Source organism: Bombus vosnesenskii, unplaced genomic scaffold, assembly GCF_011952255.1.
Source record: "Bombus vosnesenskii isolate JDL3184/JDL3185 unplaced genomic scaffold, Bvos_JDL3184-5_v1.1 scf7180000013264, whole genome shotgun sequence".
NCBI lineage: Eukaryota > Metazoa > Arthropoda > Insecta > Hymenoptera > Apidae > Bombus > Bombus vosnesenskii.
Window position 1 is genome coordinate 1,679,432 of NW_022882924.1, and position 14,364 is coordinate 1,693,795.

Below are 14,364 nucleotides of genomic sequence, written 5' to 3' on the forward strand. Positions count from 1 at the left end.
GGGATATTGGCGTGGAACGGTCGGACAGAGTATTTGGTATAACGTAGAGCGTTTGTTAATTTTGACGGGGTCTAGACCACGACGTTGCCAACTTATCGAATACTTTGAAATAGTTTTACTCGAATAATTAGTTTGATTGGTAATAAACGGTACGATGCATGGAGAGTGAAATTGAGATATTTATACAAGGTGTTCCATAGTCGATAGTTGAGGATAATCGGTAGAACGAGGTCAAGATTTGCGGATTGCTTGTTCGATTTGCTTGCTGGGTAAAAACGATTAAGATTCTCGAGATCTTACGAGAGAAAAGAAATTAGGATTGTGAGATTTTGTTCGAGTAAAATGAAGTGGAAATAAGATTCGAATGGAACGGAGTTAAGTGAAATAAAACGAGAATAAGATTTTTCACGACTCGAACGAACGTCGGTGAGTAATTCTACTCGGCACGCTTTATAAAACGAGATATTCTCGTCTAAGCTCGAACAGCCGGCTATTAGTTGCGCGGAGGAAGCAACGCAGATTGCGTTTTTTGCACGCTGTTCGAATAAAAAGTAGAAGAACGATCGCGAAAGGAAACGTTCCCACGGAGACGAGTTTACTCGAGGTTTACTCGTTTCTTTGCCGTGTGCAATCATTCCTAAAAAAAAGTGTTGCTCGACTTTACCGTTCCGGGTGCGTCAGTTAGCCGATCGAAAAACTTCGTCAACGTAAATACCGACCCGTTGCAGTGTCCTCGCTCGTTCTAAGACTATTTGAAATAATTTTGCTAAAAAGAGAATCATCCGTTGTTAACTCGCTGAAAGGAACATTTACCATCGATTGTAGCAATATGAAACCTATATAGATCCTTAGAGAACTCCCTTAGACGAAAATGTTGCAGAAAAATTAGCCACAAGACTCGCGATATATAAAATTTGGACCTAAACTCGTCTAAAATAAAACGCGAAAACATTTTCAGAGAACTCTATCTCGAGTGTACCGCTGCTGCTTCAAAAAAAAAAAAAAAAAAAAAAAGATGAGAGATATACCAAAATGTAACTAATTTAAATAAATACGAATAAATCTGCCATAAATCTCGCGCGTATAAAACTCGAATCTTCTCTTTAAGTTGGCCTGCAGTAGACGCGATTGTATCACAAACGTGGCATTTTTTCGCTGGCAAAAAGGAAGCGAACATTTAGAATCCGTCAACGAGTTGCACGGTGGAGTTCGCAGGAAAAACCGAAACGAGGTTACGTATAACAGACATACATATATATTTGACTCTGGCTGGCATCGCATTATACGCTAGGTTCGTATGAACAATGATCGGATGGGGATCTACTTCCCCCGGAGCGGTTTCCCGCAGCTGACGCCCTCGTACGTTCTCCGGAACGTCCGTAGCTCGAATGTATCGTCGTGATAAATCGTTCGACGGGGCCGTGATAAATTCATCCTTCTTTTCATTTAAAATATCCTCGCCCTTAACCGGGCCACTTTATAGCGATCATTACATATTGATCGTATCGCCGATGGCAGAGAGCTGGCCGCTGCTTTTTCTTTTCTTTCTACGTCGATAAGTCTTTACGACGACAATGTCGTACGTCAGCATGGTTTTCTCTGATTATTCCAGGCACGAACAGGGTGGCCGATTTTATCGTGACGCTGAAATTTCGTGAACGGGCTCGACTCGCGGCAGGATAACAGTGGACAGTACAGATATTTATCGATAAATTGAATTCCAGTTGGGGATACGTACAGCCAGAGTGGATGGCAAGTGGTTGGAAAAATTGGTTGTACGTTGCGAATAGTAGGCGAAACGAGTGTGATTAAAGACTCGAAGAAAAATCGTATACGAGTTAAACGAATAGTTGACAAATTAAATCGTTTACGGCGGTTATGTTAGTCGATATAGTAGGAAAAATACACGGTGTATCGAAAGGATATTAAACTTATCGCGTGACCTCCTTTCCAACCATATATCGCGCACCCTTCAATTATTTCTAGCTTATCAGACATCCGACTACCGACTCAGATTTATAACCTCGGAAAAAAAAAAGAAAAGTGGAAGGAACAAGCAGAAAGATGGAGAAACAAAAACACGAAACGGCTAGGACGAATACGGAAGCCGATCTCGAGAACTATCAAAGAGCTAGTTGAACCGCTGGCCAAGCGTCGTAATATTACACGGTATGCCACGAGGAAAAACTGCAGTTATCCAGCTCCGTGCTATGATATATCGCTGGAAGACGAATGGTCAAAATATCTGCCGGAGTTTCAACAGTGATAAAGAGCTCTTTGAAGGAAAGCGAACGTGCTTTCCTGATACCTCCAGGCATCTGGATTGGGATTCGTTTAATAAGAGGGCACCCGTTCCAAAAAGAAATTGGGATCCACGGGAACGAGAACGAGGGATGGCGAAGGACGAGATCTGGAGAAGGGTGAGTTGAAACGCGAGGCTAAAAGCGAAGCAAGACGAGCTCAGGGGGTGGAAAGGATGTGGTTGGAAGGAGGCATCGCCCGGAGCGGCTACGTGCTCCAAAGGATATTAAAGTATTTTAATTGCAGCGGATTTCGCGGAACGCTGGAAGGATTTATTCGAAATCACTCGATCGAGTCTATGAATAGGGATTAAGCTCTCGCTTCCAGCCTCCCACATCGTCCAACCCCTCGTCTTCCCCTCGTGAACCGATGCACACGGCAGGCCGGAATTCCGGACGTCAGGAATGGAAGGCAGAAATAATTGAACATTTAATGGGATAACTGGCGCTTATACCGGTCGTGACGTTGTCGAAACCGAAAGACTCGATTCGCAGAATGTTACCCTCTTGTTATTACTATGATTGCGAGGACACTCGTCGCGGCTGCCTGTTTCTGGCCAATCTCTTCTTTCGCCTTTGCTCTCTGGTTCTTGGCTGGTGTCACGCGGAACAGATCGACCGGATAAATTCGTTCAGCGCACGTTAAACGTCGAATTGCGGGAAGTGGAACGTCGAACGAGCGTTTGGTCGCTCGTATCGCATCGAGCGTGCCACGAATTCGTGCGATTCTCGGATCATACGGATCGAAGTCTATGGTTTTAAACTAATTATCTACTTTCGAAGAATCGAGAAGATCGACATCTTTGAAACCAGTATCGCGAGAATCAGGTCGGAGGTTCCGAACGTTTCAGTGACATCGCGTTACATCGGGCACGATTAAACCTCAGATTCTTAAAGACAGCTATTTATATTACAGCCATAAATTTCGGCCATTATTCTCTTAGAACGGTCGACAAATCGAATCCACTTATCCGGACGATAATTGGCAGTTCGTTGTAAAGCGAGAAGAGAATCAGCTCGGCACGATGGAACGACGCAAGATATTTTTCGCGTACAATTTGTTACGGTCTCGTGAATTCTTCCGTTTCGGATACCGTTGAACAATAATCCTCTGCGTCAACCGTTCGCCGGTAACGGGTCGTTCATCATATTTCTTATCACTCTCACCTAGCTGATCACGGCAGAAAGTGACGGGTGCAGCTGCTCTCAGCATTTTGTGTAACTCAATAACGGGACTAACGAGGCTTGTACGATTAACTCGACTCCCGATAAATTTCATCGCCCTTCCACTACGGCAAACGGAATTTCTCTTCGAAAGGGGAAACGTCGCCATCGCTTTCGAAGATCGAAACATCGAAAACATTTTTGATATCGTTGCTATGTTGATTTTTCTATGATTTTGAAAAATATTTTCCCTACCCGAAGCATGAAATATAAACTTTGGTTTTGCAAACAATGCTTTTTACCTAAAACTTATTATACAAATAAAGATCTGTTTGTAATTAGTAACAAAAATTGGAAAGTAGATACAAATTCGTATGGGAAATGTCCAAACACGTACGATGTGATTTATCGTGTTGATTTTACGATAGATATTTTCTAATTACTTCTTATCGAGCTCGTATAATCATAAATATTCGCCATAAATTAGTTATTGATTTCGGCATACGCTTCTGTTTCGTTACTCATTGTTCTACAGCGCAAATGGTAGATATTTCGCCGTACGTTCGTACTATATTATCAGATAGAAGCTGATAACGATAATTTACGACGTACGGTACTACGCGAAAGTCTTGAACAATCTACCAAATAGAAACATTTCTTTTTTATCGACCAACGTACAAATCTCCACGATGCAAATTCCAGAATTTCTCGTTATATCGTTTCCTACGAGCGATTACCCGAGATGTTTTAAAAAACCGCAACATTCCCGCCATTTCTACTGCTTCGAACGTCAGAGGCTTGCAACGAGATTAAACATCGGCTTGATCGTAACTCGAATCGGTACTTCCGTAGCAGCTTCCTTCAAAAGGTTCGACCTACAAATTCGGAAAAAACCGTGGTTCCATAAAAAGTTCAGCGAACGCTCGGACCGAACCGCGTTTAACGAATGTAATAGTTTCGCCCGCTTAAACTGGCCGGTCTAATCAAGAAAGTGGTCTCGCCGTTGGTAACGCGGTACTCGCCACGAAAATCCTACTCCCGTTTCCTTTTTCGTGATCAAAGTTTCTCTGATTGACGACGAATAAAGGAAATTATACCGCGGCGAACTTTTATTTGCCACCGATTCGTAGCAAAAAGCAACATCGTTACCGATCCTCAAACTCCGTCTGTAAATCCTTTTCATGATTTCCACTGGTCGGATAAAAGGTGCAGAGGTAGACCAGTGGAAAAAGTTTGCTAACTGTTAGGCGAACGTGAACGAAAGAAAGAGGGATCGACATCGAATTTTCTGGCCGGAAAAGAGATTCTATCGTGGAATTTAGGGTGGTGAATATCGTTTGGTGTCTGAACGTGTGGTTCGATAATCATTTTTCGAAGTGGACAGACAACGTCGTTGGAGTTTTTAGGGATATTTTTACACCACAGGGGAGACAAAGTACGGGTGGATTTTCGGATTTGGATTATTTCACGGTTTAATGCGCAGGATAGAAGGTTCTTACTTTACGGCGTGGCACGGACACGGTTTCAAAGAAGCATATTTAATTTAACATACCGTTGCAGTCGGCTTCTAATTACATTAAAGGATCAGCTTAACGAGAACAAATGCACACTCGGACTGCATGCTCGAATGCAACCTTTTTTGAGGGAGGAAGAAAAGCTGCTGCGAAGAAAGCTCGAGGAAATTTCACGATCAAATCCACTTTTAAAATTCAACAAGAGCATCCTCCGTAGCTCCGTGAAAATCCTTCAACGTACTTGGAATTACCATACATTAAATCCTTCAACTTCTCCGACCATCTTCGCGTATCTTTTTATTTTTATTTCCTACGGAAAATTAGCAAATATATCGAGCAGCCAAGAATCGAAGAAACCGTGTTTCAGAAAGGAAAGGTTATTCCGACGGAACAATTGGCCGCGTATCATCTATCCCTGGGCTTCGAATCGAGCAATCAAGTTGCAAATCATGCTGTTCGTGCGAATAGCTATCACCTATGGCGGTGCAGCTACGAATTCGTGCCTAACACGCGCGTGCATCACACGCGGCCAGAGAACGAATCTACCTACCAGCGATGGTTCTCTGTGTAACGACGTAGCATGCCGACTCGGGGCGAAAAGTACGTCCATTAAAACAAACGTTAATTCCCATGGTAGGACGCGTAACGACTCGCACCGCGGCCGTTACGTAAAGCTGCACGTACCTGTACCTACGTACGTTTCGTACTACCGAAACAGGCGTACGGTCATGAGGATACATAACGCCGAATTTGGGTTAACTCTTGGACTACGCTTTGAACAAGAAACACAGGGGAATATTTGCCATCGTTACTTTCTTCCTTTCGAATTAGTCCGACGAATTTCGAGGGCCAAGCTTTCTGACTTTTCTACGGAATAGTTTCTAGAAAGTACATATCCGTAAAGTATTTTTATTCGAGCGTCCGACGTGTCCGTTCTTATTCTACGTTATGATACGAACTACTCTGAAAAATAGCGCGGATCAAGGTTTCGCATTCTACAGGGTAGAGACAATTCTTAAAAAAATAATATTTGAAAAGTATTTCCATTCTCGTATCTGACGTGTTCGGTCGTATTCTACTTTATGGTATTTCTTTTGCTGACCTTGCATCTGTTCGAACGAATTGACAGAAGGCTGAGATGATAAGAAATAAAGCCCGAAATTCCAGTCAGGATCGAATGATATATAGCTCGGACTTGGTTCAACCCCTGCTGATAATAAGAAAAGAAGAACGTCATATATCGTCACTGGCTACATAGCTGGCATTTTCGTCGATAAATGCTACTAGGTATATTATATATTAATTTATAACCTCGCTATATCGTGCAAACCGGTTGCATTACTTCGTTACACAGTCTTTTCAGGCGCAATGTATTTTTATTATATTTTACTGTGAGATCTGACAAAAAAGGTCGACACAAGAGCCAACCTACTTACATACAAAGTAACTGCTTCACCTTCGACCCGGACGTTTTATCCTCTCTATCTGAAATCGTTCAAGAAGCTTTACTTTTACTCGTTGCCCCAGCTAAAATGTTGTTACATCGGGGTGTATCGGAATTGAAGGACCTCCGGAAGAACTCAAAGACGCTACCACGAGGAAAGAGAGACAGTGTCCGGGTAGACTAAAGGGGGAATTATAGAAGGCTTTAAATATTTATCAAGTCGTGGGCCAGTCTACCGTCGGCGAGCTTTGACAAAGAACAAGAGGCTGCTAATGAATCCAGTCGGCTGGGAGTAATTCACCGTCCCCGTTTCTCCTCCTCGAAGCAAATGGAATTTAAGGGAAGAGGCGAGAGAACTTCTCCATTTGCCAATCTTCTTCGATCCTCGTGCTTAAAAGGAAGACTCGTATCGATCGATTTCCACTTCTTTATCCCCGAATTATTCGTTCATAACCGTTCGATCTGTGGTTAGGAAATACAAATACAAGGTATCGCGGAAATCTATCTCTTTCGCTTTCGTTTCTATTCTATGGGGTTTTTTTTTTTCGATCGAGAGGTTCGTTTCCGCCGGAAGGGAGCCGACCACTTCACCGTCGAGCTATCGATTACGGTCAGAGGGAAAAAAAACGCGACGAACGAATTCGAACGAGCCAACGACGTTCCACGTTCGTACAAGGAGATTTCCAATTATCGGGAATAAGTCGGTGGAACGCTTCGAAAGCGAAATCTCAATGGAGTCCCATTGATTTCTGCGAGGATAGGTGGATGAAAGGAACAAAAAAGAAAAAAGAAGAAAGAAAAAAGGAAGGAAGAAAAAGCACGACGAGGAAGAAGAAGTAGAAGAAGAAGTAGCGATGCGCGCGTGACTGACGAAAGGCCACGGAAGAGCGGAGAAGCCGTCTCGAAGCGTAGAATTTTTAATCTTGACGAAGCATTCACAACACGCCGGGTTAGAGGAACGAGAAAGAAGCACGCCATCGGGTTGCTTTCGCTACTCCACGAAAGATAATATCTGTCACGCATACTTATCCACGATGAGGGGATTCGCTCGCCTGGAACAGGGTAGGATTATTTATTGTTCCGACTTTCACTCCACGAACTCGCCATAGTCCTCTTCGGGTCGCCGCGGTATACACTAATGTGATTATACGATTTATCGTTTTGTTTTCTGATGACCGCGAAGAGACCGATAGTCTGGACGTTGATAGGAAATGGGAACACTCGATACCAGGATACCAATGGGGCGGATAATTCCGTCTTGGAATAGAAGATGAAAATATGCCGGTTATTCTAGGTTTTGTTTTCCTTGCTTTTTTTTTTTTTTTTTTTTTTAGGGGTAACCACGTTGCGAATTAGTAGGAAGAAACGTAGGTTGGTTTCGAAAGAGATACTTTGCATTTTTATTAGAGACAATTGCAAGATGCTAATGTTCCGGTATAATATTTCTAAATATACATATATTTTTCCATATTTTCCATTTCCTTTTAATCCCTGTGTTTTAGGTAGGTTGTATGTATAGCTAACGAAACATGGAATTCTTCGTTACTACTGTCACTTACCACGTTGCCAAATCGGTGTGCTAGCCGGATTGCTGTCCACTTCGCATTTCAGGCTGACGGACATCCCCTCGACGATCGGAATTCCAAAACCAGGTAAACGCGTTATCGCGAACGACGGAGTATCTGAAACAGGTATTAAGCAATTACTGTCAGCCCCAATACCGATAGTCGTTTGTCGATCACGTGTCAGCAGGAGAAAAGAAGAACCGCTATCTTTCGAATTCTTGCCTCGAATTTTCTCCAATTCTACGATTTCTCTAAAGCGAGCGAACACATCAAAGACGTAGAATAAAAATCCCAGCGAAAGATTTCTCTGTAGATAAAATACTGGAAGGAAAAAAGCGTGAAAACTAATTGTTCGAATATATGCGGAATTTTGTAGTCTTTTCGGTAAAAAGAGTTTGGTACAACGAGGCTAAAGTTTCACAGAGTACGAACCGGAAAAAGAGTTTGGAATGTTCGAGGCCGTAAGGTATTTATATTTGTACACCGGACTGCGTCGTTATTATTGTTTATTAAAGCGCGCGGAGAAACTGGAGCGGTATGCAGGTCGATAAGACCAGAGCTTAGCGTCTTAACACAAATTGTATAGTAATGAGGTATCGCAAAATTTCGTGTTAGGTTGCCCGGGACGTAGGCTTAAGCAACAAAATCTGAAATGCGTTCTCTATACAAATAAATTCAACTTAGTCGAGTACAGGAAAAAGTCGATTAAGAGTAAACCGCGTTATGAAGATTCTCGTGTCGCTGCTGGTAACACAGCGAGGAAAAACTGTTAACGTTATTTGCTCTCGAGTCCAAGTTACGATATTGCTTGCTTATTTTATTCGTAGCGTTTATATCGTTGTACGAGGAAAATATTTAAGCTCGACTCTTAAATCTTCTCTGGAATTATACATCTCGCGATATAGAACGTCTTAAATATTCTTCGCATAATAAAAATACTGCTCCTTAATGCGAAAAGTAATTCTCCATACCGGAGAAATTTTTCATCCGACCACGATTATTCCTCAAACAGTGGTCTCTCGTTGATTCGGCGCTCGAAATCGGTCAGACCGACAAAGGACAAGAAAAAGCCCGAGAGGCAAAAAGAGGAATATCGAGCGGAACGAAAGCAAAAATCGCGCGACTTCGTAATAACCGAAACGAGCGACGGGGAGGAAACGAGCCGCTCCATTGCGGACATCAAACCTACTAATCGGCAAAACGGAACTGCGCCTCTGACGAACGAGCTACCCCTTCGCCCCGTTTTGTGGGCGACGACCATGGCGCGCTACTAGCGTTCCTTCCGCGTCATTAACGACCGACCTCGAACTAGGTGACAGAATCGGGCCGTATCCAGAACGTAGATGCACACATGCGCGTAAGCTACATAAAGGACACGTACATACGCGTGATACACACATATAGGTACGTAAACGTATGTATACGCGATAGAATCGAAAGCGTTCGACGAACGAACGAGCAAGCCAACGACGAGCGAGCGAGCGAGCGCGTTTCGAGGCCGCGAGTAATTAACGAACAGCATAGGACAGTGAAAATTTTACGACCCACGGGTCGCGTGCACTCGTTAAAATCAGCCCTGTCTTTATTTCGCTTCGTTCCCCTATTTTTTCCTTCTCTCCGTCTTTCTTGCGCTGAATGTCCGGTCGGATGGATGACGATGGTCGTCCCATCCACGGCGGGGAACAGGCTGGCGCCTTCTCGCGTGAAATCAAAGCTTGACGTGGCGCCGTCCGAACGTTCGGTCGCGCGCTATATCGCTCTGTTCGTTCGGTTCGTTAATATTTCAGCAGCGCGCCGACGCGAGGATGCCGAGGAAAAGGGTGTCGAGGTCGCGAGATAAATTGGCGGTTGGAAAGGAAGAAGAGGCGACGTGGTAGGTTTAGAGGAACCGGCCGTAAGAGCAATGGAGACGAATCGCGTTGAAAAGGGCGAGAAGAGAATCCCAAATACATCGATGCGGAGGGCTGGAAGTAGCAAAGAGGGAGGAAAAGAGGAAAAAAGAAGCGAGAAGCTTTGCCTCCGACTACCGGATGGCTCCAAGTTATTCACTCGGCTATAATAGCGCGGTGCTGAGACAATGCAAGCTTAATGAAAGCCACCCCCACTTCTTTTCATCGCGTCTCTCTCTTTCTACCGGTTTCGTTGCTATCTTCGTTCGTCCTCCTTGTCCCTCTTTCCGACTATCCTGCGAGCGTCTTTGTCGCTCCCGCCGTTTCTCCGTCCCTGTCGGTTTTCCCTGTACGTCTCGTGGGTCTTGCTCGACGCCAACGGGGATAACGCCACCGCCGCCGCCACCACGGCCGCTGTGTAGACTCGGCGCAGTGGCGTAAACACCAAACAAAGCAAACAATGAGACACAGAAGTGTCCCACAGACCTCGATCGCTTAATGAGAACTTTAAAGCGCCTCCGCAAACTACCAGTCTGCCTGTTTTAGACAGGATCAAAGGCAGCCGTATGTCTGAGTACACGATGTATTCGGAAATGTCTACCGACGCGATAGGGTTACGTTCTATTTATCGCGATAACGAGAACAGAAGCTTTTTCAAGATCGAATGCGAAACGTCGTTTCTAACGGAGTCTCGCTATAATTAAAACTCTAGTGGCCGATCAGATGTTACTAACACGCGTATACCCGATGCAAATATTTCGAGATTGAAAATATCGTTCGATCGAACGAAATTCCACATCGCCGTTTAAACAGAACAATTAAACGTTCCCCAACGAACGTACCTCTTCATTAAATAATGGTCACACGTTTCCAGAATTGACCCAGGTATTTCTAAAACAGCCAGTGTGTACAAACACGGAGCCCGCAAATACACGCTCGCAGCGGTTCCCTTACGTGTTCTCTCTCGTATCGTTCTCTCGTTTGCCGTGTGCCCGATAAATCGCACGTCCGGGACTCGTTCGAACGCGAAATTCCTGCTCTATTTCTCCCTGTGCCCTGTGTAATTCCCTTTACGCGGGTCGTGAATTAACGCGAGACGAAAACGACGGCAGATTGTTGTCCCGATGGTGGCCGACTGTCGGTGTTTGTACCGGTTCGAAGAACTCGACGAGAAAGGGTGAAAGAAGGAGGCGAGCGTCTTCAAAGAAATTTTTCCTGCCGTATGCCATGGCTGTTGGAATGCTCGTAAACCTTACACGGGCCGTTAAGCAAACCTATACACCAAGGGGTATTTGCGACGGTACACCACCAGTCGTTCCAGCGAGAGTTGCGTAAAGCAACGTGAAAAAGAACGTACGAGTACGAGTTCGACCACGGTTCCACCAGCCGCTTGTAATTTGTATCGCGAGATAGCTGTTGCCAGCGACCGTGTTGCGGTCAAAGGGAATTCCTCTGGTCTGGAATTTTAAATCGAAAAAAAAAGAAAGAAAAAAAAAAGGGAATGGAAAGGAAACAACACGAAAATAGGGAAAAAAGAGAGAACGGATCGGAACGAATCAAACGTGACCGATTGTTTTGCCTGTGGCTTCCGGTGTTTTATGATACGACTGCGAAGAGGGATCGTTTTTTCCCGAGCTCCGGGAATTTACAGTCAACTTTTTAATCAGTGTATAACGTAGAAGCAGCTGTTTTAACTAATTCCGTTTCATCGAAATTTTATTATTCTTTCCGTCGCGATAGTGATTTGCGAGGGAATGGAGAACGATGCAGCGAATATTCGGTTGTCCGATCGATCGGTTACCTATATTTTTTCCGAATAAACGGGAAAAAATGTGGCAGAATTGACAACTTTGCGACCATCGTCACGTAACGATACCGACTTCGCTATTAACGAAACAATAGGCGAGTGCAAATATTTGGCCGTCACACGTCCACCACGGTGAACGCAGAAAGCTCGCATACGCGGATGGAAACTATCGTGAAAACTCGTTTATGCAGGAAAAATCGTGACGCGGCTGTTAAATGATTCTTTGATGATCGAACGCTTTGCTGTATGGTATGCCGAAGTATTGCTGTGCGAATTAAGCATGCAACGTGTTGCCACTGCTATCGAATTTACTCCGTTTTTTAACGACATTGCTCGATAGACGTTCAAAAAGTTGTACTAATCGATAGTTATCGATTTCGATGAAATTTTTAGGAAAAAAAAATACCTGCCTTTTGGTAATATATTTGTTTCATACAGAATTGTACAAATACGAGAACGATTTTACGCGCTATAGCGTTGTTGTCGTAGCTGTTGTTGTTTGTTTATTTAGATCCAGGAGGTGTGTCCGATCCAATCAAGTGGACCAAATGAAAACCAATGTTTTCCGCATGGTGGAACTATCGACAAGGAAATCGATCAATCAATCGGAGAGTGAGTCAGTCAGTTAACACCCGGTAATCACCTCGCATCGTCAAATTTGTTTCAAAGAGGTACGCAATGTGGTGTTAACACGGATCGAGCGATTCCTCTGGAAAAATGACATCGCGTCGTTGAAAAATTGCAATACTCCCGAGCAGAGAAATAACAACTAAATTACTCTCTGTTTCTACCGGTCTTCCATACAACTAAATCCGGAACCGTAAATACATGTACACGTTGATGATCAAACTAACGATACTCGACGATAATTGACATCGAAATGAAAGAAAATTTTGCAGATATCCGGACAACCATTTGTGAAATATGTAATGGATCAGAGAAAAATTCACGTTAACTCGATCATTCATTATGTAATTGTTCGCCATTACATTCGTCTCTTATATATATTGGTGTTTATTTCAATGGAACTTATTCCAGCCGAGAACAATTCTATTATACAGAATATTTCGTGACATGCAGGACGATTTAATCAAAAAATGACGCAGTCTGCAGTAAGCTATATTCTCAACTTCATAAATGAAATACCGATTCCGTCACACGTTTTGGAAAATAACCTGTGAAATGTCGCAGATCTCTATCGACGAAGACTTGCAAGAATATTTTCCATACCGATGAATTCGAAGAACGCTATCAACTGCGTTCTAATTTTACGAAGATACGAATATTTCTTCAGCTCGTTCTATCTTAGGACGGAGCAAAAACGAAAATAGAACCAAGAATACGCTTTTACACTTTAAATTCATCGCCTTAGGTCGCTCAATTTTCATTTCGAGAGCATCTCGAACAAGAGGCGAGTAATTACGTGTTGCCGGGTGATTCTGTGAAAGGAATGCATTTTCGTCGCTTTCTGTGAAACAAGGAACGCGATGACGACACCCAGTATTCGTCTCGTAAACAAGTTTAAGTTCCGCTATATTGGATCACCGGTCATCGTGCCGGAGATGTAAGCGACTGAAACGCGTGCTTGGCTGGAAACGTTGGCCGATTGTTACGGATGCGTCCAGTGTCCCGAGCGTTGCCACTTTGTCCAGTGTGCATGGAACTTCATTTCGAACTACTCGTTTCGCGAGGAAACGCGAGGGTCCGGCGCGAATTAATAGAACATGCGAGCGGACTGGAATGTTTCGCAAGGTACTTCATGGTTAAAACGTTGCCACGGTTCCGCCTGTTTTAAGGGTCGGAATGTGGCACGGATGAAAATGACGTCCGACAGTTTACGGCTGGTTAGTCACGTTACGGTTTAATTAGGTAAAAGGTTATGATAGTGGTAAAGGGGAAAAGGAGAGGCTTGCTAGTGGCTTCATCGGAGAGACTTCGCGATGTTCGAGGACCACGGTAAAAACGACGATAAGAAATTTTATCAGAACGATGTTTTGGACGAGGTTTGCCAAAGCTGAAACTTTATGGCGGAATAAATAGCGGATTAAGCTTCGTTCCCAAGAAGCGAGAAAGATTTAATTATATGGCGACGTAACAATTTTGCAAAACAACAATTTTACGAAGGAGAATTCACGAAAAAATCACGTTTCTTCGTCCTCGAGCTTGCGAAGCTTTAGTTCTTTAAGTAGTTCGCAAACTAGCTATTTATCGTACGTGTCTGCAAATCTCTCCGAGCCTTTATTTTCCTCTCAAAGTAAAAGGCACACGTACGACGCACACGATACGATGCGATATTCTTCCGCGCGCTGAAAAAACAAACACGACGTTCCTGGTACGTATAAGACGCGGGAAATATGAAATGGCGAGGTGACGAGGGATCGACGGAAACGCGATAAAGCGGCGAGTACTTGGTTGGGTTAAGGATGAGAGGATTCGAATCACCGATCCTGCAAACGTAAGTGACTTGGACGGAGTAGTAAATTGTAATCGTGAGTTCGTGCAGTTTCTCGATCTCGAAGTTTGTAGTTACTCTCCGAAGTATTACCCAGGGAACCGTGGTAGCCTCGCTACCTGGCTAAGCATTCTCCTGTTTCTACCTAATTACCAAGTATCAAGTAAGCTTCATAAAGCTGCTATTAATCTTGCTCAAGCGCGCGGCAACGCCGAAATCCATAGGGTAT

General features: G+C 43.8%; 1 protein-coding gene across 1 annotated transcript in view; it reads right to left on the reverse strand.

The window, feature by feature from the left end:
* LOC117240437 (B-cell receptor CD22) overlaps positions 1-14,364 on the reverse strand; it is a 312,271-nt gene that overhangs the window by 80,730 nt on the left and 217,177 nt on the right. The window contains exon 7 of the mRNA XM_033506479.1: positions 7,982-8,104. Coding sequence (XP_033362370.1) covers positions 7,982-8,104 — 123 coding nt within the window. The remainder of the gene's footprint in view (positions 1-7,981; positions 8,105-14,364) is intronic.